Consider the following 23,375-nt stretch of genomic DNA (forward strand, 5'->3'; position numbering starts at 1 on the left):
ACAGTGTATCATGCCTTCCCAATTCGGACGTTATTCGCAAGATGATTGGACAGTTGACAGAAACCAACTTTATGGTTTAACCGCTATCAGCTTTTTGTCGTCCTCTCGTCTAGTACTCCTACAACTGTTTACTTTATCTAAACCTTCCCCCTCACTATACTGCCATGTTGAAATCCAAACAGAAACTGAAAAAAAAAGAAAAGCCATTCCATTCATAGTGTATCGGTGTCGGTGTCGGCGTATTTATAACCCAAAGTATCCCCAGTCCCGGTCCCGGTCCAGGTCCCGCTCGCGCCAGTGACCATGCCATGCAATCCATCCATCCATCCACCCATCCATAATACATACCTAGACCAAAGCAAGAAAGAAAAGATGTGTAACATATGTGTGTAGATAATACATGGTGGAAGAAAGAAATTAAAATGCGTTGACAAAAGAAAAGGGAAGAAGAAGAAGAACGGGTTTTTTTGCCCCGTCAAGTTCCAGCATACCAAGAAGAAAAAAACCAAATATTCAAACGTTTTTTTTGCTCCGGTGAGCCGGAGTCCGAAAGTCGAAGTTCAGAAAAAGTAGATATGCCTCGAATACGTTTGTGAGTGATGCAAAACTCCCATATCTTTTTCGACACCAGTTCGTTCGTTGACTGCGTTACCCAATACTCATCGTCACCTTCCCACATGGTCTCATTGCAAATAAAACCATGCCAAGACACTCCCCTCTGCTCGTCGTAACCTCGTTGGATGCGACTCACCCCCAACCAATCCCTCACCAACATCAACCCTAAACCCAACAAAATCAACCGAATTACCATTGCCTACGGTAACATTCCTGGCGGTATCCAGACTGACAGGGTTACTCCCCTTGTTCAGGATCGCCGAGCTCACTTGGGAGAACACCTTCTGGATCGCCGTCTGCGCTTCCTCGGCACTAGTGAGGGCTTCCTCCTGCAAGATGTAGAGAACTGCGACCCTAGCGAAGTCGAGGATTTCTTCGGTGACGGCGAAGGTCGGGCTGGCGCCGGGAGCTTGGGAGGCCATGGTCAGGGTGGTCACGATGGTTCGTGTGGAGCTGGCGGAGCCGTCACCGGAGCCTGAGCCAGAGCCGTCACCGGAGCCGTCACCGGAGCCTGAGCCGCTGCCGCTTCCACTTCCGGAGCTAGAACCGCTCCCGGAACCTGAACCAGAACCTGAACCTGAGCCACTTCCTGCAGTGGCCGTAGCAGTAGCACCAGTTCCCGTTGAGCCTGAGCCAGAGCCGTCACCGGAGCCTGAACCGCTGCCGCTTCCACTTCCGGAGCCGGAACCCGAACCGGAACCACTCCCACTGCCAGAACCGCTCCCGGAACCTGAACCAGAACCTGAGCCCGAGCCACTTCCTGCAGTGGCCGTAGCAGTAGCACCAGTTCCCGTTCCACCGCCACCACCACCGCCACCCCCACCCCCATTACCATTACCAGAACCAGCGGTACCACCGCTCCCCGATCCTCCTCCTCCAGCACCACCACTTCCTGATCCACCACTCCCTCCCCCAGCAGCAGCACTCGTCGTAGCCGCCGGCACCGACGTAGCCGGCAACGGCGCCTCCAGCGTGATCGTCGTCAACTGCCCGGCCAGTACCGAAAGCGTCGTAATCTCCACTCCATCCACAATAACAGCCGCATTCACATCAGCGCCTCCATTTCCGCTTCCATTGGTATCATTAGTAGTATCCAAACTAACCACCTGACTCCTTGCATCCCCTTGTCTGAGCGCTCTGCCGTCGAAAGTGACCAGAGCATTCTGAGCCCCACAGCTGAGTCCCTCCCGGTTAAACTTGGCCACGATTTCCGACCCATCCAACGGGATCGAAAAGTTTTTGTACGCATCTGGCACCAAGCGCGGGATGGCTGCGCCAATCGTGGCCGCGTCCCCGTCGAGTCCGGGCCAGGTCATGGCGCTGCACCCCGAAGTGGCAGTGGCGTTGCAGTTGAAGCCTGTGAATCCGTTCCTGCAAATGCAGGAGCAGAAGCCTTGGGAGACGATGTTGGTCCCGCCGTTTTCGCAGGTGAGTTGTTGCTCGCATTGTTGCAGCTGTTGCTGGGCGGAGCCGGCGCCGTCTCCCTTGTGTTTTTGAAGGACTAGGAATTCGAGGGGGATGACGACGGCGGCAACGGTGAGGAGGACGATGGCCGTGGCGAGGAGGATGAAACCCCAGACGGGCAGGCGGCAGATGCGACGTCCGGGTTTCTTGTTGCTGGGATCGTTGGGCCGTTGGTCGCTGCCGTCGCCGCGGGAGTTGTTGGGTGAGCGGTTGAGAGCTAGAGGCCAGGATTGGATTTGGTCTCGGAGGGAGTCGCGGAAGCGGCGGGGTGGGATTCGGGGCTGAGCGGGAGGTGGGAAGGCGGCGAGCATGTCGGAGAAGCCGGATTGGTGTTTTTCGTTTTCTACTATTACGGGGGTTAGCATTGATCTCTTAGGGACGGACGAGGAGGGGTGGTTGTACCAGACATCTCCTTCTCGTGTCCGAAATCATCATACAGCTGCTCCTCGATCCTACTCGCAGGCCTCTTGCCGTTCTCCAGACTCTGTTCCAACCGAGTCGCCCGCCGTATCAGCTCTGAAAGACTCGTCAAACTTCCCCTGGCCTGAGCTTTGCGGACAGCATCCATGTCGAGATTAGGGGGTCTCCTAATGGCCGAAAACCGACTGTAATTCCGTCCTCCGGGCATCCTCTCATTCGACGAAGAAGTTTGATCATACGAGCTGGCATTATCATACGCATCCAAAATCGCATCTGTCGTAATAGCTGACCCGATAGGCGTCTTGTTCTGGGGAGTCTTTGTACTCGACGAGCTGGAGTTCTCGATATAGCCCGTCCCCGTAGCAAAGGGGTCTCGGAAGGGCGTACCAGGAGTCGTCGGACCGGGACCCGTCCCTTGATTCTCGCCAGCCCATCCTCCCGCTCCTCCCACACGTGGACTCGTCGCCGTCACCAACGTAGGCTTCGCCCTCTTCCCCACGCTCGCGTTCCTGACCAGTCGGCTGTCTTCGGCATCCTCCTCGTACCCTGGAGGTGCGTTTTCATTGTTGTTGTGGTTGCGGATTCCCATGACGTGCTCCTCGTGATCCGTCGACGGATACTGTGGGCTGAGTCCCGGGGAAACGGTGCCCCAGCTGTCGGGCATTGCCGCGCTGGACGCAAAGGACGTGTGGGATCTCGATCGTGTTCCTGGGCTTTCCTCGGGGATGGGCGAAACGAAGGAGGCATTTGAGTAGAAGGATGACGTTCCGCGTCTGGCTGATGGCGGCGGTCCGAGAGTGACGCTTCGTCGTGGAGGTGGTGCAGGCATTTGGCCGGGCAGCGGGAAGTCGGGGATGGTCCCCAACGATGAAAGCGTGGATGGCCGGGAAAGAGAAGGAGCCGTCTCGGGGACGGTTAACAAGTGCTCCTGTTGCTGGTCAACTGGCACTGCTACTATTCCACCTTGCTGTGATCTGTAATGGAAGCCCGAGACTGGCGTGGGGTCCTGCACTCTGGAGTTGTCCAAAATGGAAGGCACTCTGCTCGGTCGCGGTGGCCGCACTGGTGGTTGCGATTTCCCAGCAGGAGGTCGATATGGATCTTGCCCCTGCCCAGTAAGAGGAACTGCGGCTTGTGATGCCAATGGCCACTGTGAAACCACCGGGATCGGTCTTGAGATGGCTATTCCGATACCGCCTTCCCTTGTCTGAAGCCCTGGCGGCGGTGGTGGCCGTTGAGTCCGCGGTTGTTGTTGTTGTTGTTGTTGTTGTTGTTGTTGTTGCATCCCAGCTCCTGCTGTTCGCGCCCTGATAGGCCGGGCTATCTGAGGCTCATTGTCTTCCACCCTCCGAATTGAAGGACCTTCTCTTAACCCAGCCTGCTCCCTCGCCCTCCTGACAGATCCTAGCTGTGGCTGTCGGTCCATGTCTCTCCCATTTTGAGAACTCATTTATGTGAAGCCCCACACGACTGATCAAACATGCAATCGAGGAGTTCCAAGCTCTTTCCCAGGTGATCCAAACTACCCGCTCGGCGGTGTGTATGAGGCCAAAAACAATCACACACCAGAGACTCACTATTTCCCGATGAATGGTGATCAAAAAGGGCTGAATGGCGAATGTAGGACGGTCCCTCGTAACCGAAATTCTCCTGGCCCCCCGAAAGGTCACACAATACCAGCACCCTGACTCTGATATAGTTGGGGTGTTGCAAACGGGTCGAAGCACAACTCTAAAGGCAAGGTTGTGGAACCGATTTCTGGGTGTAAGTATCCGCAACAAACGAACGAGGGCTTGGTTTCTGAAATTGCTGGGCAGAAGACCAAAGAATTGTTCTGTGACGCGTGGGCTGAGCCTGACAAACGGCGCGATTAATGGGCTGGAGATTTGAAGTTAGTTTGAGGAGGGTAAATGCCGGCCGAGCGAGGCCAAATGTGTAGAGGGTCTGAATATTGAGAAGAGTCAGTCAATGTCTGTACACCAAAAGACTGGGACAATCAGAGACAAGGCCAATATGTCTGGGTTGTGGGAGCAACAGCTCTCGAGATGATTCGTTGTCTTCTGCCAGGAAGACCCAACCTCTTCACCAGAAAGCTGCTACACAGCTCAAAGCCAAGAAAGGGGTTCTGAATAGCCGAGCCGAAATGGGAGAGATTTCGAAAACCACTTACAGTTCGTGCTTGGGCGTCTTGGCAATACCTCGAGAGCTTTCAAAGTCGTGGACTGGCCAATGCTCCCCGATGGAGAAAAATGAATAATAATAGAGTCGAAGAAGAAGGTTCTGTGCCTGCCAAGATCACCCGAAAATTGCCAGGATGGTATTGCTCTCCCGGTCGGTGCAGGCGTGTGGCAAAGCAAAGCTTCTAGTCGAGCCGACGAAGGGGATGAACGGGTGGATGTTGATGATGAACTGCTGGGATTCGCGTACGGCCGAGAGTCTGCAACAACGGGAGCCAAACGACCGGCAACGAGCCGGCTCGGAAGAGAAGGGAAGTGAAATAAGTGGACACCTTGGACCTGAGGTGAGTTGATGATGGTAGAGTACGACCCGATGCTGTGTGTCCCCAGAAGACCGATGGTGTTTCAGCTTTGTGGGACGGACGGGGCCACGCAGGGACTCGGTAAGGATGCCGTTCCTTGGTGGTGGAAAAGGGGTGACGTCTGAAGTCGTCGATCGGGCACAGCCTTGCAGGTAGCTAGGACGGCGTGATGAGGATGGCGAGGGAAAGGAGAGCCGAAAAAGGGAAAGGTGAGTCCTCCGGGACAGTTGGTGATGATACCTCGGATTTTAGTAGGCACATCAAGTGCACCAAGTTTCCTCCCTAAGAATCCGGATTCTTGGAATGAGCATCAGGACACACAAGACAGAAGACACAGGCTGTTCTTAATGTCCGTTGAACGCAGAGGGGCAGCGGACTGTCAGGCAGCCAGGTCGTCAAGACCGTGCGTTGGAAAGCAAAAGAGGAAGATGTCGGTATCAGCAGAAGGCCAAAAAGAGTGTGGAAGAAGCCAATTGGCTCAAAGGACAAGACTTGCGACGCAAGGCGACGCAAGAAGCAGAAGTAGAAGCAGAAGCGAGTGACTGAAAGTGAGGTGGTGTTGGAGATGTGGCTCGAGCACCAGACGTCCGAACTAGCGGATTTTCTGCTTGGAACAGCTGCTCTCTGCAACACCGCAGCAACCAGACTGCAACTACCAGAGGCAAGGCAACGAAGTGATGAGCTGAACGGAGCGAGAACTAAAAGAGAGTCTTTGGTTAGACAGACGGGTGAAGGACTGAAGGCTGAAAGCGCAACAAGTTCCCAAAGCCCAGAGAGTCTGGAATGGGGATGAGGAAATGAAGGGGACTACGGGAATCTGGCTATCTGGATGCCTTCGGGTCCCTGGCAAAACACCACCCTCGTTGACCGGGATGTGTCAGTCGATACCACCTAGCCTTATATATTACCCTGCATGATATAGGTCGGACTTGGATCCAGTCTTGCCAGTCTCGCCAGTCCCCTCATCAAACACTCCCAAGGAGTTGAGTGTGAAACAGAGGCCTGGAAAGACTGATAGGTATAAGCCTGGTTTCGTGCCATGGTCATCGGATCTGACCCATTCGATCTGCCAGCCAGTATGATCGCTCTGATGCATACATACATACAAAAAGTATGATATGATGATGCCCACTCCCGTGAAGGCGTGCTGTGCTTATCCTTCCCGAGTCCATCCAGAAGCGCTTGCGATCTGGATATCAAGAGGAAACCAAGACATGATCGTCTCAAGGAAGATGAAAAGGCGCCAGCCACTCTTTCTTCTCCTGGCCTTCCATTTCCCTAGATTCCCACATGCGCTGAAGATTTCCATCCACGCCTTTTTCTGTGTGACGCGAGCAAGCCTCCAACACGAGGACTGACTGTCAGCAATTTGATGGCTGAGATGCGGCGTGGCGGTCGTGGGAGTTTACGGGCGAAAAGAAAACGGCGGCGGCCACACGAGGCCACATGCGGAAGTCGGCAGAGGCAGAGCTAAGTGGTCTCCTGTCGCGTGTCTCGCATGGCGTCAGGCTTGCTCGTGGATGAGGAGCCGAGGAGGAGGGGGTGTCAAGCCACAACCCAACGGTTGCTCGGGAGAGGGGTTGAGTTCGAACTTTGATCACTTCGACGACATCGTTAGCCAACCGTCCACAGAAACCACTCGTTGAAAATGATGAGGAACAGGAACTGAATTGGACAAAGAACTGGAAAGAGTCGATCGAACACCACCTCGACGCGTGCACTGACGCAGAAACCCCCCGCCAAAAGATTGCCCCACCCCTTGGACTTTCCCCAATCCATCAGCTCATTGCAACCTCAGGCCAAATCGGAAACACTAGCGCCGCCATCAGCCGCAGCGGGTATGCCAAGAACTTCTTGTGAAAATGTCTCCGCTCACTTCTTAGCGCGCCAGTGGGGTCTGTGCTCCACCTGTCTTCTGCTCCACCCTGTGGTTTTAAGGTAGTTGAGAAACCTCATAGGGCAGTTTCTTGGCCAGAGCTTTTCTCTCGTCAACACTTCTCAAACAAATGTCTGACCAATTCGCGCCCCGTCCTCGAGTGAAGCATCATCGAATCTGGATCATCTGCGACATTGAGAGGTTATCGAATGACCGATCACAACTTCTGCGTTTTGTGGGCGGTCGAATGTGATTTGCGATAACCCTTCATCAGTCTCTTCCGTTCTCAACTACCGGTCGCTAATCATCATTCCCGTTCGGTTCTTCCGTGGTTGTCGGCAGCCACTCGACCACAAAACGATCAGCTCGAGTTCGTGGACTTACCTCTTCTGTTCAGCCACTTACGAGCAGATTGTGCATTACCGGGAGTATCCAGAAACTACGGTTCAGGCACGCAAAGCAAATACCTGATGGTCACGAGGGCCAACAAGTTTTCCCAAAACCCCCAGAAAAATGTTGATGAAACCAAACAGGCAAGCAGTTTTGGGCAAAACCTCGCAAACATCCTCACTCCATGTCCGCGGAGCCTTATCCGCTACAACAACAAGTTTGGTCAGAGAGTCAGAGAGGCGATTTCGAGCCCTTGCGATCCTCGCGCACCCCGGACAACGTTCAAGTCACCAAAAAAAATATTCAAGGAGTCCGCCTCTCCGATGATGATGATGCCCGTCTGTCGGTGTGATTCCCGTGCCCTTCTTTGCATACCTTTCTCTCCCCTCTCTCCTTTACTGCGTTTTCCTTCCGGACCATACGGTGACGGTGACGGTGACGGTGACGTGTTGATCTTATTCTTAGCATTGTCACTGACCTACTGGGTATGGAAAGCGGCAAACTGTTCATCCACCGTTAGCGAAACATAGCCCGGTGCGGTATGGTATGGTGGGCTCTGAGAAGTTTGTTTTTGTTGTCCTTAAAAGCCTTTTTGCCGATATTCCGTTGTTGGTTTTGGAGTCCACTTCTATCGTGTGATGTCAAGAGGATATCAGGCCTCTTCATGGTAAGCAACTCCTTGAGATTCTTGTCTTCCACTTTTCCTCTTCAGCATCGGAGAGTTATAGGGTAGGTATCGGACAGATCACAAGCCCCTTACACCACCACCAACCATGCCTCTATCACGCCAAAGGCCAAATGCCAAATGCCAGATCCCTCGGCTTATAAGGCAAAACCGTTGATCGGCAGTTTGTGTGCGCTTAAAAACTCAAGCTTGCTTATCTGTCGGCTTGCTTCAGTTCACTTCACAGTTCGTCGCTTCCCGGTTTTGTGACTTGCTAATATGCAATTCACATTGGTTAGTAGACGAACCTCTCACGCCCTTGACGCTAAGCCACTAAGTAGATACATACTGTGCTACCTGCCGTCTGAACCCTAACGAGGATAGCTAGTTATATCTATAATAAGGCATATCCAAGGACCGGAGTTTCGGGACGTCATATGTATGTGTACACACCTGAAGCCTGTACATAAGGCCTGACCGGCCTGGCGGTGTCATGTTTGCTTTTTTTCCCCCTTCTTGTGTGAATGTGTGTTTCGCTTGGCTGTCACTCATCCGCCGGTGTCTGCCTTTTCTTCCGCCCTGCATATCATCAAACCGGAGATGTCTCCCGGTCTTTTCGTGTTCGCGACGTTTGTTTCGGGTCCGTAGGCCCCCGGAGGCCCCGCTCATCGCCGACGATGATGTGAGTTGGGGGCGGTGGTGATGCGGATCTTGTCACATTGGTGTTGAGTCATCGGGAAAGGAGTGGAAACACGTAGTTAGTAGATCGAGGATCTGAAGGCGAGGAAGTGGAGGAGGAGCCAGTGTCGACAAGGTTGTGTGTACGCTAGCGAAGAGTTTTGACCTCGACTGTATTTCAAAAAGTCGATGGTGGCTGTCATTATTTGGTCCTGTTGGCGTTTGCTATTTTCTATACGCGAGCAGACGACTCCATCAAACTTTAATCCATCATCTGGATGCTTTGCGACCGTTTAAGTGAAAACTGAAGCTTGCCTCAAGCCAAGATTAGCTGGAATGTGTCAAGTAACAAGTTCAGGGGCAAAATTCCGGCGAGCTCCGCGCGCCTTGTTCATTGGAATGTTATTCCCCCTCCCCTCGAGCCGGTTACCGCGGATGAGGCTCAAGTCCTGTGCATCATTGTTTCTGTGTGACATCTAGCCGTTCTTTCAGCCTCACAGACATAAGCGAGGACAAACGACTTCCATCGAAGGTTATGTCGGTCATCGTCAGAGTTGTTTACCACTGATATTTCCGCTTTTGAAAACGCTGGCAGTCTTGGGACTGGGGGATATAGACTTTTCAAGTGGTTTAGGCTGTCCAAATGTAGTTCTCAACTCCAGCCGCAAGTCTACTCTCACTCTTACTCGTAATGTAATTTCAGCCCCGAGTTATATTGCCAACAACTGCCACAGCATTCACTAGTCAGCTGCAGTGCTCCGTCATACCAGGCTACGTTGCGTTGGGGACATCATACAGACTCATCCAGCTCAGCAGGGTACTGTTGAACGAGCCTAATCCGGCTGAGCACAGCTTTCGTCGAAGTGAAGGCTGGGAAATTTTGGAGTCTTGAATCGTCTCAGACTTACCAACCTCACCTAAATCGGGTGGGTCGGGATACATCATCACTAATCTTGGACAGCATGATCCCGTAGTAACTCGACACTGGGAGCTGTGACGTAGATTGTTCGAGGTCAGCGACTAGAAAGAGGGCCAACTTGTGCTTGGGAGTGATATTCTCTGGGGTTTGCGCCACGAAACATGCTGACAGGGACAAGCAACCCTTTGCCGGTTTCCTTTAGTTGTTCGAGTCTCAGAGTCGCCAGACAAGTGAATAGTTTGCGGACTACCGCCCTCCTTGTGGCCATGGCCATACCATATCCCAGAAGGGATCCTCCAAGGGAGACCAACTTGACGCTCTTTTCGCTCGAAAAACATCAACTAGTCCAAAGCGGTAATATCTCAATATCACCCAACCTGTCAACCTGTTAAACCCGATGCCGGCTATACACTACTGCGTAAATATGTACCATGAATAGTATTCACTTTGTATGATATGCATCTGCTGTTTGGTACCTGGCAGCTTTGACACCACCATTAACACAGAGATAGTTGTGTTGACGCTGCCGTCCCGGCAGCTGTGGGTCTCCCTTTCTGCCAAGCACTTCCGCGCCTTGCCCGTTTGTTCAGTAGATAGATTTCGTAGATTGGCCAGTCCTTCTCCTCTATCAATCACCACTTTTCGCTTGTTCAGTTTCAGCTACGGCTTCAACAAGTTGCATTCCGATTCGGCACCGTAGGGCACCGCAGAGAACCGCAGGGTGCGCAGGTAGGTGCGCTCGAGGTGTGGTTCGCCATTTGGGGAATAATTTCCAGGAATGGCACCCTATCCCGAGCCCGACCGACGGTCCCGATGTATGGCTCCTGTCTTCGATGTCGATGTCAATGTCAAGAAAACCCAACGTTTTTTCATCCTCATCCTCTCATCCTGACAACAACACCGACCGGAAACTTTCCCGTGGTGGGATGGCTCGATAGTTGACCTTGCAGATCTGACAAGCTGCTGCTTTGTCCACAGTGCTGTCACCCAAGGGGCTTGGGCTGTCTGGTCTGCAAGATATCGGTCCTGGACTGAGACTGAGACTCAGAGAGGTGTTGGCGCACGGGCCACAAGATGACAACCCCTTGAGTCTTGATTGAGGGTAGTTGCCGCCGCCGCCGGCGTAGGTATACACTACGATCTCGGATGATGAAGTTCCTCCCATGGAAAGATAATCGCCGACGAACGAGGGTATAGGTTGACTGGTTGGTTGAATGGGGGGTGACACGGTGAGAGATGGGGTCGGAAGGTTGTCGTCCAATGCTGCTTGTCCATCGGAGCACGAAGTAAGGGAAAAGGAGTAAGATACGAGCTGCGACGTAACCTACTGATTTGTTTTGTGCCAGGTCGTAGCTGATGTGTGTGTGAACTTTGAAGAAGTACACAAGGGATGGCTCAAGTCAGTCCAGTCCGGTAGACGTCGGTATATCGATATGGCGAAAATATTCGGTGTTGGTGACTTGGTGTTGGTTCTTGGGGGCTTGCCAGCCCCTTCCCATCTACCACTGCGGTAATTTAGTGATAGCCGAGGGATCCCATGTTTCTGCCTGAGAAAACGAAAAGAGTTGAAAAGGATGGTTATTTAGTTGAAGGTAACAGAAATAGAAGAGGTTAGCAATTCGGGAGAAAAAGAAAACAACGATTGGCAACGGGGGCCTGAAACTGAAAGACGTCAACGTTAGCCATTGGATACCCTGACTTCAGAGTTGACTTTTCACTTCTCGCCTAAAATGCCCTGGCGCGCCTGGCATATAGTGCATGGGCCACTGCATAACGAAAGGTCGCATGTGAGGCCGCTTGGCCGTTGAGAATGGTCAACGGTTGTGTTGGTTCTGAATTTCCAGCGGCCGGTGAGCCCCTCTCTTGCATAATGCCGGTGCCCCAGCTGCGGGACCGGCCGGGTGAGCGCGGGTGAGGGGGGAGCACTTTGCAGGACAGGTTAACCCTTCCTCTTTCGGCTCCAGATATCTCACCCCGCGAATTGAGTGAGAATGTGTGTGTACCTGACGAACAATGAATGGGCATCAACACCCGGCAATTCATCATCATGTGTTCTTCAATAGTTCATGGCGATGAGCCCATACACAGCAGGTTGAACCTGATGGTGTCTCTGTACGTCAATCGAGGGTCAATAAACCCATGCAGCCGACTTGTGCAGCATTGACACTTACAGCGAGCGGAGGTGGGGAGCTGATGCGCAACTAAGCCCTGATATGTACCCATTTCAGGCCAATTACAGCAGAGCCTCCACTGGACCATAGCATCCGGATTAGGTGTCGATTATCCAGACGATATAAACTCATGTACCTCCACTATCTCCACCGTACCCGCGCTACTACATCACAGGCATTGGCTGGGTTCGTCGCTAAGTTGTACATGAGGTTTATCATCTGGATAATCGTTTCCACGGATTGTCAAGTAATCAGCGAATACGTACACCGTTGATGGCTTCATGGCAAAAGATATGGGCAACGACACAGTACATGGACGGGCTGTCATGCGGCGTCTCTTGCAGCAAGATATGTCGCTTGGCCATGTCCACAAGTATCCGTCATCCGGACTGCAGTCACCCAGGCTCACCACTCCTCGTCAACTAACGTTCGGTTCCGCTTCACGGTTCTTTTGGCCTGGCTGTCGTGTATCCCCAGAGTTGGGAGTCGACCACGGATGGACCATGGCCATTGCTCCGGCAGGTCCCCGGCGATTACTGAACAACACATCATTGGCTTTGCGCAAGTACAAGTACCGATGATGGAGATGGATAAAGAGGAGACATGATGGACACGATGGACAATCTGGATTTCCGGACTTTCTTTTGCGTTTCTTGCTCTCTCTGCTTTCTTTAGATATCGAACCATCTCCATCTCAGGTCTGGACTCTACAACCGGGCTGAGCTCTCATACGGTATATTTGAGTCACCAAAGATCTCCGTCCTGTCGACGTCTCGTGATATCCTTTACGAAGGCAGTGGCCGGGATCCTCGACATCGAGATCTGGACACTTGGCCCTGTAACCGGTGCGTTGGTTCCTCATCAGCCGGTGGGCTGCCTTGCCTGCCCCGGTAACCCGAACTCATCTAGGCCTTTTGGGCTCTGAAGCCATCCCGGACTAGACTCCACCGGGCACCACTCTGGGCACCACCAGGGCACCACAAGCGACGATCCCTCCTCGAAAAAGATACCTCCCAGGCTGTACTTTACCCCCCAAACGCCCGGCGGCGCTTGTTGCTTCGTGTTGTGCCCTGCTCAGTTTTCTACAGTTCATACTGTTGGGTCGTTCGGACGGAATCGAGACACGCTGTTAACGACGCGCGAGAATAACCTTGTGAAGAGGGGGCCAGCCGCCAATCCAAGTCGAGTCGAAAAGAGCCCTGCGAAATTAGGAGGCCCAAAATTTTCTAAGCGGTCCAGAATCTCGACTCGGAACGATTCCCTCGTTGGCGACTGTCTCCGTTACGTACCGATACCGATACCCTTTCCCAGAGGACGAGAACGCCCATTCTTCCCAGGTCACCTATAACCGCTCCGGTCCCGATTGTCAAAAAGTCAAAAGTCGCTCTGCTGCATGCTGCGACGGCCGAGCTGGAATATCGTTGCGTCCGCCAATTCGGCGTCCCGCGAATAGCTGGAGCATTGGAGCTGTTGGAGCTTTGCGCTGGGCTTTGACCTCTTGTCAAAAGTTGGAGATCCCGGCGAGCCGATCCCAAACACTGAAGAAAAAAAACGGCGCGCAGCAAAAGGGGGCAGCATATCAGATCAAATTCGCCCATCCCAAAATCGACGACAAACCACCCCGAGATTCCCGCATCCGCAAACGCATTCGCATCTTCGAAACGGGCAAAGTGAGACGGGCCAGGACGCGTGCAGTGACTTTTACTCTGCTCTTCAGTTCTTATAAGCCCTGCCAGCTGTCTGTGGTGGACTCCTCCCGTTGACCATGACGCGCTACGGATCCCAGCCTTGGTGAGCAGCCGCCCACTCTCTTATTACATCAATGTTTGCTGGGCCTCCATCTTCAGACGCCCCCTCCTATCCCTATCCTAGAGCACAAACCTACACATCAATGGGGCCACAGCAGTGCTCATACAGACGTCCTGTCAATCCCTAATTTTTTTTTTTTGGCTCTGATGCTGATTTGTCCTATAGCCGCGAATTTCATATCGTTGTCCTAGGCACCGGTATGTTGTGCTTTCATCATCCCACCCCCCTCTATCAGTTCGCTTTTCACTATGAACCTCTTGTGAAAAAAAAAAATTGAAAAAAAAAACTCCCTACTATGCCAAGACATGCGCATCACATGCTACAACTGCTGACTTTGATGGCTTACTTAAGGTGGCGTCGGCAAGAGTTGCCTAACTGGTATGTTGTATTCCCCCAAGTGCTAACCCCTATTCAACCACCCTGCACGATGACCCCTGTCACATGTGTGGACTGGACAAGAACTGGGCCTCATCATGATGCTGACGATGAAATGTTGTGTGAACAACAGCACAATTCGTACACAATGAGTGGATTGAAAGTTATGATCCAACCATTGAGGACTCGTACAGGACACACGTGTCTGTCGATGTAAGTCTTATCTTGTCTGTTTTGTACATGTCTCGGATCTAACAAAGACATACAGGGAAGACAAGTGATATTGGAAATGTGAGACCTTCTTCACTCACACTTGACCTTGACCCGATTCTAACATGCAGTTCGTTCACCAGCCTCGACACCGCCGGTACAGAACAATTCGGTGAGCACCCAAACCTCCTTTACTAAGTACCGACTTGGACTCACCTCGCTAACACTTTCGGCAAAGTAGCTATGCGAGACCTGTACATGAAGGCCGGCCAAGGATTCCTATTATGCTTCAGCATAACCTCGCAAGCCTCGCTAGACGAGCTCGCCACGCTCCGCGAGGAGATCATACGCATCAAAGATGACGAGAACATCCCCATCGTCATGGTGGGCAACAAGGCCGACCTGCTAGACCAACGAGCGGTCGATCGCGCAAAGGCCTTTACCATTTCGCAACAGTGGAATGCGCCTTATTATGAGGCTAGTGCTAGGACGAGGAGTATGTTTTTTCTGTCACCATCTTTTCCTACAATCAATCTCTGGGCCGTAAAAGGGTTATTACTAACACTCACAAAAAGCAAACGTCGACGAAGTCTTCGTCGACCTCTGCCGCCAAATGCTACGAAGAGACGATAGCGGCCACGACGACGACGACGCGCGCAATGGTGGTGGGTACGGCTACGGCCAGGGGAAACAGGAGGATTGTCATGGGTCCGTGAAGAAGAAGCGGAGGAGAAAGAGGAAGGGCGATCATAAGTGCATAATCATGTGAAGCAAAACAACGCTTTTTTTACATCTGCTTCACAGCATTAATACTAACATGGTCTTTGAATCGAGAGGCTCTTTTGGGTACGAAATCCTTACAATTGCAGTGGTTGGGATTTGTTGAGGACTACTCAGGTTCCAGGTTTTGGGATCTACGACTCGTGGTCAGCGAGGCGGTGGGAAGAGAGAACGGCAGGATGAGGGAAATTTGCAGTGGCTGAAGAATGGGTTGGATGGAAAGAGGTCATTTTGGCTCGGGGTCATTTTGGGAAGGCTCGATGAGAATGTTGAAGACAGAATCGGAAGAAGCCGAGGGAGATTCGGAAGGCGCAAAGGACGGACTCCTAAAATTTTCAATCTCATCCGAATCCTCTGTCTTCCAATTTGGAAGCTGCCGAGAGAAGCCGGTCGCATTCTCCGGTGTCGTTCTTATCATGCGTCTTATCGCTCATGTTGTTTTTCTTTTATTTATTTTTCTGCTTTTCATTTCTGTGGATTTTGCATTGGAGGCATTCTGTCATTCTCTGTCATCATCTGCAAATTTTCTGTTTTTCTTTTTACGCTATAATTAGAGGAGGCATACTGGTGTTTCTTTACTGGCTGCATTCCTTGGTTACGATACCCAGACATGTCTTTCGTTCGTTTCTCTCTATTTCTAGGGTGCAGAACATACCTAAGAATTAAACCTTCTGATTCATCCACACACGACTGTTGGCAGCGCAAGCATATACCGTACTGATGTTCTATTTCTATCTGTTGTTCCTAAGAGGTTTGCACTCCTCGTTTATCCGAGGTTCATCCCCCCGTCTTCAAGTTCACCTAGCTGATGTGCCCCTGGCTATGCATTCACTCGCGCATCCTTCGTGTCCCGAAGCGAAGTCCTGAACCCATGGTATCATATCCAACCCCAACTTCTAACATCAATAAGTTTTTTCTGTTCCTCAACATCCAACTTCGTTTCTTCATGTTCTCATCCAGCATTCATCCATCACGCCGTCCCCTTTACGTCCTGCCTACCGCCCCGTTCTCCCCATCCACCATGGTAGGCGTACTCGCACCTGTATCCTCCTCGCTCCCGTCTTGCTTCTGTGTCTCAGCCATCATCATCGTACTTTTCAACTCCCGACCTTGTTGCTGTCCAGCAGCAGCCGCAGCATCATGATCTTCCTGCTTCTCCAAATCCCGACCTTGCTCTCCACCCGCAGCAGTAGCATCACTCTCCTCCTGCTCCTCCAAATCCCTCTGCTCGCCCTCCCCCTTCCTGTCCTTCCTCAACCAAAACTTCAACCCCCCCAAACCCATATCCCCCTCCCTCTCCGCCCACTCCCACTCCTCCCCCCTCTCCTTATACTCCCCCAACAGATCATCAAAAGTCTTGCCATCTTTTTTGAGTTGCTTTCTTATGCTTCTCGTCCTCGCCAACCAAATCAAGTGCGACCCAAAGATGCCCAGCTCGAGTAAGACGCAAATGATGTAGAGAACCCCGCCCAACACGTCAAACGTGTTTTGAGTCACAACGGCCATCAGGGAGAAAAAGGCTCCTGACCAGTCCATTGCTAAGAAAAACCAATTTATACCGACGACCCGCCCGTGCCGCTTGTACAATTCTGCGTAGGGGGGCAGGAGGCCGACGGCGAGGAGGATGGCGGCTATTATGCCGATGGCTTGGATGGGGGGTTCGTTGCCTGCTTCGTAAAGGGGCTTTTTGGGGGTGTTAAGGTTTGTTAGTCACCATTGTCTCTCAAAAAGAAAGTACCTCTAGGGAGGCAGAATGGAATAACTCACCCGAAGTGTCAAAATCAGCGCAGCTTCAACACCAGCGAATACGCAAGCGGTGGTCAAAGCTAGCAGGCTAGCCTTCCAAACTGGCCATTTTCTGTTGTTTTTTTCCCCTTGTTAGCATCTGTATCCATCTCTTCAACTCCAAACTCAACTCCCACTCCACAGAAACGTCGAAAGGAAAGAGGGACGGGAAAGACTTACGACCCATAAATCAATACCTGCGCCCACCCGACCAAACAAAGCGTCATAAAGGCCTGCGGCTGCACCTGGAGCGGTATGTTGAAGTTCTGCGCTGTCGCGTACACCCCAAAGGGCACGCCGCACAGCGCCCAGAGGAACATCATGGTGCCCGGCAAGCCGGTCGTGCATTTGGTGCGGTAGTTGGTCCATATTTGCGGGATGAGCTGGACGCACCAGAGGCTGGAAAATGTGGCATGGGTTAGTTAGTTACGAGATGGTCTGGGGAAGTAGATGGGGGGAAGGGGTTGCTTACACAGTTCCTATCGTCCCAAGCACATTGGCGGCCTGTGATGGATGCTCGTCAGTATTACTGTTACGATCAATTGAGGTTGTACAACACCGTTATCGAAGCCATGGCGATGGGTGACGGTGGTAGAAATTGGGGTAGCAGGTAACACAGCCTGTCAGCGGGAGCGGGATGACGTACAACTGGGATTTCTGTCTGAGGCGCCATGGATGTCTCGAGTAACCTTTTTTATCTTCTGGTGTTGTCTTTCGTCCGCGTGCGGATGTTGATGATAATAGTTTCGAGGTTCTGTCTGGTATGTATTCGTTCGATCATGTACTTCTCTTGGGAAAGAACCGTTCGCGATAAAGACTTGCGATCTGATGATTATAAGTAAACATTAAACTGCAGTGGTGATGATCTATGAGCACGAATGGCGATTTGCATGGCGATGCATGGGCGATGCAGAGATAAAATAAATAAATAAACAAAACTTGGAACGGACAGGATGCCGAAAAAGCGCCCGCCTTGGACCGAGCGAAGAAAATATGTACGCATCAGATTCATCCCAAGTTGAGTTAAGCGGCGAATATTGCAGCCGTCAAGCATGCACATGGACGCACATACAACCCAGAACGTTCAAGGTGGAAGTTGTTCTTTGCTTTGTTTGTCAAAGCGGCTGCCAATTCTGGTTAGAGAACTGGGGAAAAGGTACGGCGAGCACTGACGATGCAGGGAAGACAAGTCCAGAAAATCGGGTACTTCATGACTTGGGATGGCGAACTTATCGGTGTTCCTAGACTTTTCGAATCTGTCTCGTCTCTTGAGCACCATGGTGTTTCTAGGTAGTTCCAGGTTTGATGACAGCACAAAACTTGTTTCAAGTAGCGAAAACCAGCCAACATGTCTTTGCAGCGACAAGCCGGCAGACGAAGCCGCTATAAAAGTGCTAGCACTGTACTAGACTGTGCGGTTTGCGCTAAAATGATCGCCGTGGCTCCGCTGAAAGCTTAATGGCACAGTATCGCTCTCAAAGAAGGGAATTTGCACACTGTTTTCTCCAGAAATTTTCAGCGGCCGGCAGCTTCAGGAACCTTCATTCGAGATCTTTCAATCGATAACGAGACCTCAAGCCAAATACACCAGACGAAGAAATATTCACAGGACAAAATTTTTTGTCAAAGCGCAATCTGAATCTTCATTGAAGTCGTCATTTCCTACATTCGGATAATTGTGCTCCTTCGTTGGCTAATACCTTCACTCGCACCACCACCATCAACACCTACCTGCCTGCCGCTCATCAGTGCCTACCACCTTGTGACGAAGCACCACCTTCCTCCAGCAAACAACCAGACAAAAAACAGCCATGGCCACCGAAATGATCAACAGGAAAAGAAAGGCCGACGACGAGGGCGGCGCCAAGAAGAAGAAGAGATCCAAGAAGGCGCGCGAGGACGAGGGTGATCTCGACGTCGAGGCAGGTCTGAACAGGGCATTCGAGCGCATGGACGGTCAGCTCCTGGCGGATCACATTGCTCAGAAGGTGACACGGTTCGGGACCGATCTCAGCTCCGTCGAGCTTTCGGATCTGTACATTTCTGGTGAGTGCATGGAAGGTTTGAACAAGGGGAGAAAAGGAAAGGAAAGTATCATAATGAGTGAGAACCTTGGTGTTGACATGTGATGCACAGCAAACGCGATCAAGGACACCACTTCCTTCCAAAAGCCCCGGAACAAGGACAACCTGCCAGAGTTCCTGGAGGAGTTCTCGGAGAATCCTGCCAAGTTGGCTGAGGCGCCCAAGTCGAAGGGGTCGCCGCACACATTGGTTGTGGCGGGCGCGGGTTTGCGTGCTGCGGATTTGGTCAGGTATGTTCTGTTTAGTGTTGGGTTCTTTCCCTGGGGTGTGAGTTGCGCTGACAAGATGACTGTCAGATCGTTGAGGAAGTTTGGAACAAAGAACAACTCGGTCGCCAAATTGGTAAGTTGCGATGTCGATGTGAAGGAAAGAATGGAGGGCAAGTTGCTGATAATGATCGTTCGACAGTTCGCCAAGCACTTCAAGGTCGAGGAGCAGGTCTCCTTCCTCAAGAAGAGCCGCACGGGAATTGCCGTTGGTACTCCTCAGCGCCTGATTGACCTGATCGAAAATGGTACGATATCTTTTGTCACTGCTCCATGCGCTTGCTCTGTTTTTGCTAACTCTTTCTCCCAGAGTCGTTGTTTCTTGACAGCCTGAAGAGAATCGTTGTGGACGCTTCCCATATCGATCAGAAGAAGCGGGGCGTCGTTGACATGAGAGAGACGATGATGCCATTGATCAAGCTCCTTACGAGGAAGGAGCTTCAGGACCGCTACACGGCGGAGGAGAAGCATGTGGATTTGATCTTTTACTGAGCACAGGTATTCCTTCACTTTCAGTTCTCTCTTAATGATACCTACCTACCTACTCCTTGTAGCAAATGCACTTTCCAGACCTCACACCCAAGGACCGAATCAAGAAGCAGACTCCAAGTGACTCTGCTTTCCAGGTTGTGTTCAACCTCGGACTTTCTGCTGATTGCCCTAGTGCAGGGAAGGTGTACCGTGCTCGACATCTCAACTCCCTCACTTGCTCCGTCCTGCTCCTTCCCCGATGTCATTGCCCACCACGCCATGGCACCATGGCCATCATGGTTCCTACCACTCTGCACTCATCGTTGCCCACCTCCCAGTTCACCGTCATCCGGCTCCCAAAGCCATGAGACCAGATACTTAAACCCATCCTCCTCCCACTCTCAGATTCTTCCTCTCTTCTCTTCTTCAGAACATCACACTCTTTTCCCCTCTCTTTTTGGATTAGGTATCCCAAATTCTTTCGATCATCCCTCTTCTTTTTTGGAGATCATACTTGAATTGCAGTCAGCTATCAGCTCTCAATCAACAACTATCGACTCCTCTTTTTTGTGTTCTTCCTTTTTCGAGATACACCACAGGGTCTCAACACACACACACCACGGCGAACGGCTTTTCGAGATATCAGCTCTCTGAAACAGCTTACGACTCTTCACGATGAAGTCTTCCCTCTTGATGCTCACGCCCGCCACGGCGGCCCTCGCTTTTCCCGACTGTGGTCAGCCTTGCATTGCTCCCGCGCTCGACTCGTCCGGATGCCGCACGCTTGCGTGCCTCTGTGAGAGGACTCATCAACTTCAGGTCAGTTTACTTCTTTGCTTTCCTTATGTTGTTTCCTTGTGACTCTGACTGACTTGGCCCTCCCACAGACCATGTTCGAGTGCTTCATGGCCAATTGCAATGCCCAAGAGTACCACCCTGCCATCACGCGCATCTCCAATGACTGCATCAATTACGGCCCGGCTCAGTATGCCGTCCCGATGAGCTACATCTCTGGCTCTTCCAAGGTTGCCTCTCCCTCTGTTGACCGCATGCCCTACTCGCTCAACCCAACTCTGCACCTCTTCACCACCAATCCCACCTCCATCAAGGACGATTGCCCTGATGGCAGCGGAAATGGCAACGGCAACGGCAACGGCAACGGCAACGGTGGTGCCGGTCTCGGTGCCGGTGGTCTGCCTCCCGGTTTCCCCTTCGGACCTGCAGGAAGCGGCGCTGATGCATATGGCAATGGAGCTGGCAATGGAGCTGGCAACGGCGGCAACGGTGCTGGCAATGGTGGAAATGGTGGCAACGGTGCTGGCAATGGTGGCAACGGTGCCGGCTCTGGTCTTGGAGGCTTGGGTGCCGGAGCTGGAGCTTATGGCAACGGTGCTGGCAATGGTGCTGGCAACGGTCTCGGAGGCAATGGAAATGGCAACGGCGGTCTCGGCAATGGTGCTGGTGGCCTGGGTGATGGTTCTGGTGCTTATGGCAATGGCGCTGGTGCTGGCAATGGTGCGGGTAATGGAGGCAATGGCAATGGAAATGGAAATGATGCTGGTAATGGCGGGAATGGCGCTGGTGCTGGAGGCTTGGGTGCCGGTGCTGGAGCGTACGGTTCGGGAGCAGGAAATGGTGCAGGAAACGGCGGCCTGGGCAATGGTGCTGGCAATGGTCTCGGAAATGGCAATGGCGGCGCTGGCAACGGAAATGGCGGTGCGGGCAATGGTAATGGAGGCATGGGAGACTGCAGTGGCATGGGCGGAGGTGTCGGAGGTGCTGGAGGTCCCGGTGGTGGTGCTGGAGGTTTGGGCAACGGTGCCGGCGGTCCCGGTAATGGTGCTGGAGGCCTCGGTAATGGTGCTGGCAACGGCAACGGCAACGGCAACGGGAACGGCAACGGGAACGGCAACAATGGTGCTGGCAATGGCAACGGCAACGGCAACGGCGCTGGCAGCGGTGCACCATGCCCCAATGGTAACGGCAACGGCAACGGCAACGGCAACGGTAACGGAAATGGCAACAATGGAGCTGGCAATGGCAATGGCGGCAACGGTAACGGCAACGGTAACGGAAATGGCAACAATGGAGCTGGCAATGGCAATGGCGGCAACGGTAACGGCAACGGGGGCAATGGCGCTGGCAATGGGAACGGAAATGGTGGCAACGGCGGCAACGGCGGTGCTGGTGCTGGCGGCCCTCCTCCTTCTCCCGCTCAGATGCAAGGCCCCCTCGTCCAGACCATCTTTGTCATCGGAACTCCAAGCCCCGAAGCTATTGTCCCAGGATCCGGAGCTGGAAACGGCGGTGGCAATGGTGCTGGAAATGGTAACGGCAACGGCAACGGAAATGGCAATAATGGAGCTGGCAATGGAGCTGGTAATGGAGCTGGCAATGGAGCTGGCAATGGCAATGGGAATGGAGGCAACGGCGCTGGCAACGGAGGCAATAGCAATGGCAACGGTGCTGGAAATGGTGCTGGAAATGGTGCTCCATGCCCTAATGACAACGGCAACGGCAACGGCAACGGCAACGGCAACGGCAACGGCAACGGCAACGGCAACGGCAACGGCGCTGGTAATGGCAATGGTGGCAACGGCGGTAATGGCAATGGCGGCAACGGCGGCAATGGCGCTGGCGCTGGCAACGGAGGCGCCCCGGCACCTACCCCTTGTCCCCCGAGTTCCGGTCCCTCATCATTCCTCGTCCTCACTGTCACCGTCCCTCAGCCTGCGCGAGTTATGGAGAAGAAGCAATACTGGAACGCTAACGTCATGGCCTATGGTGGTCCCGATGATGGTTCTGGTGCCGCACCGGGCAGCGGCGGCTCAGGAGTAGCACCTGGCAACGGCAACGGTGGCTCTGGATCAGCGCCCGGCAGTGGAGGCTCCGGAGTTGCGCCAGGTAATGGCAACGGCGGTTCGGGTGTAGCACCTGGCAACGGCGGCATGGGACCAGGCAACGGAGGCTCTGGGGTGGCTCCTGGTAACGGAAATGGTGGTTCAGGAGCAGCTCCCGGGTCAGGAACAGCTCCCGGTAATGGAGGCTCCGGAGTTGCGCCCGGTAATGGCAATGGAGGCTCGGGCACAGCACCAGCAGGTGGCGCGCCGCCAGCACAGGTTACCCATTCACTGGCGGACACCAACACGCCTTCTCTCGGTCTTCTACTCATTCCGGTCACCGTCATGATTGGCTGGGGATCTCTTCTTCTCTTCGTCTAGGATGAACATGGCTATAATCTCTTTTCCTTTGTCTGATGGATCATATTATCTCTTGTTATGGGGTGCAAAGAGACTATGGCGGTTATTAGAGGGTCATGTTGATATCATTTGAGCAGAAAGACTAGCATTATTGAAGGACCAAAGGATTTGGGCTCTTGTAAGATATCTGATTCGAAAAGCACGAGGGCCTGACTAGACTAATCAGGCATGTTCCTCCAACTTTGAGTCTGACATCGTGATGTTCTTGTTTGCTTTTCATGCCTTTGACTTGATACTAGGCAGGGTCTCTCCGTATCCTGCAAATGGCTTTGCTCCATGACTGGATATCACTGAACAAAATGGTGAGAAATGTGCATCTTCGTATCGGCTAGTCTTGAGATCCTTCCGCCCCCGGTTGTTCGGAGTTTGCTCGCGACTAGCAGCCACGGTAGTCACAGGGAACGCACGGCAGTTGAAATGACATGCGTTAGACTTGTTATTCCTCGGTGTTACGTCCATGTTCGTGGTTCAATGAGATCTCACTTCGATCCAGCTTTCTTCTATATCATGCAATGCTTTTGTTCCGTTCCCCGCATTTCAGAGTCTGAGATATACAACTTCCCTTCAACTCATTGCGGAGTGAACCTCGCTACCTTACA

The 23,375-nt window shown here is 52.6% G+C and overlaps 4 protein-coding genes across 4 annotated transcripts; 2 read left to right on the forward strand and 2 right to left on the reverse strand.

The window, feature by feature from the left end:
• Positions 1-683: 683 nt before the first annotated feature.
• On the reverse strand, positions 684-3,925 carry B0H65DRAFT_413813 (uncharacterized protein; the record flags this gene model as incomplete). The annotated part of the gene is made up of 3 exons (XM_062823869.1): positions 684-1,174; positions 1,541-2,425; positions 2,482-3,925. The coding sequence occupies 3 exons, from the start codon at positions 3,923-3,925 to the stop codon at positions 684-686; spliced, it is 2,820 nt and encodes a 939-aa protein (XP_062686162.1).
• Positions 3,926-13,408: 9,483 nt separating this feature from the next.
• Positions 13,409-15,008, forward strand: B0H65DRAFT_24618 (krev-1). Its single transcript, XM_062822400.1, has 8 exons — positions 13,409-13,527; positions 13,711-13,742; positions 13,897-13,923; positions 14,054-14,133; positions 14,189-14,211; positions 14,274-14,302; positions 14,372-14,626; positions 14,706-15,008. Exons 1-8 carry the CDS (start codon positions 13,502-13,504, stop codon positions 14,897-14,899), a joined length of 666 nt encoding a protein of 221 aa, XP_062686163.1. The 5' UTR covers positions 13,409-13,501; the 3' UTR covers positions 14,900-15,008.
• A 610-nt stretch (positions 15,009-15,618) lies between these two features.
• On the reverse strand, positions 15,619-17,368 carry B0H65DRAFT_563004 (PQ loop repeat-domain-containing protein; the record flags this gene model as incomplete). The annotated part of the gene is made up of 5 exons (XM_062830219.1): positions 15,619-16,593; positions 16,678-16,768; positions 16,978-17,094; positions 17,168-17,199; positions 17,342-17,368. The coding sequence occupies 5 exons, from the start codon at positions 17,366-17,368 to the stop codon at positions 15,895-15,897; spliced, it is 966 nt and encodes a 321-aa protein (XP_062686164.1). The 3' UTR covers positions 15,619-15,894.
• Positions 17,369-18,387: 1,019 nt separating this feature from the next.
• On the forward strand, positions 18,388-19,854 carry B0H65DRAFT_24729 (U3-containing 90S pre-ribosomal complex subunit-domain containing protein). The gene is made up of 5 exons (XM_062822419.1): positions 18,388-18,741; positions 18,832-19,009; positions 19,076-19,121; positions 19,188-19,293; positions 19,356-19,854. The coding sequence occupies exons 1-5, from the start codon at positions 18,507-18,509 to the stop codon at positions 19,535-19,537; spliced, it is 747 nt and encodes a 248-aa protein (XP_062686165.1). The 5' UTR covers positions 18,388-18,506; the 3' UTR covers positions 19,538-19,854.
• The last annotated feature ends 3,521 nt before the right edge of the window (positions 19,855-23,375 follow it).

This window comes from Neurospora tetraspora (genome assembly GCF_033439725.1).
Source record: "Neurospora tetraspora strain CBS 560.94 chromosome Unknown B0H65scaffold_1, whole genome shotgun sequence".
NCBI classification, from domain to species: Eukaryota; Fungi; Ascomycota; class Sordariomycetes; order Sordariales; family Sordariaceae; genus Neurospora; species Neurospora tetraspora.

Excerpts from the sequence above, each read along its gene's own strand:
- B0H65DRAFT_24729 (XM_062822419.1), top strand. The coding sequence starts at position 18,507 with ATGGCCACCGAAATGATCAACAGGAAAAGAAAGGCCGACGACGAGGGC. Across the intron at positions 18,742-18,831 it reads TTCGGATCTGTACATTTCTG|CAAACGCGATCAAGGACACC; the intron begins GTGAGTGCATGG and ends TGTGATGCACAG. Across the intron at positions 19,294-19,355 it reads GATTGACCTGATCGAAAATG|AGTCGTTGTTTCTTGACAGC; the intron begins GTACGATATCTT and ends TCTTTCTCCCAG.
- B0H65DRAFT_24618 (XM_062822400.1), top strand. The coding sequence starts at position 13,502 with ATGACGCGCTACGGATCCCAGCCTTG. Across the intron at positions 13,743-13,896 it reads TATCGTTGTCCTAGGCACCG|GTGGCGTCGGCAAGAGTTGC; the intron begins GTATGTTGTGCT and ends GGCTTACTTAAG. Across the intron at positions 14,303-14,371 it reads CGCCGGTACAGAACAATTCG|CTATGCGAGACCTGTACATG; the intron begins GTGAGCACCCAA and ends TCGGCAAAGTAG.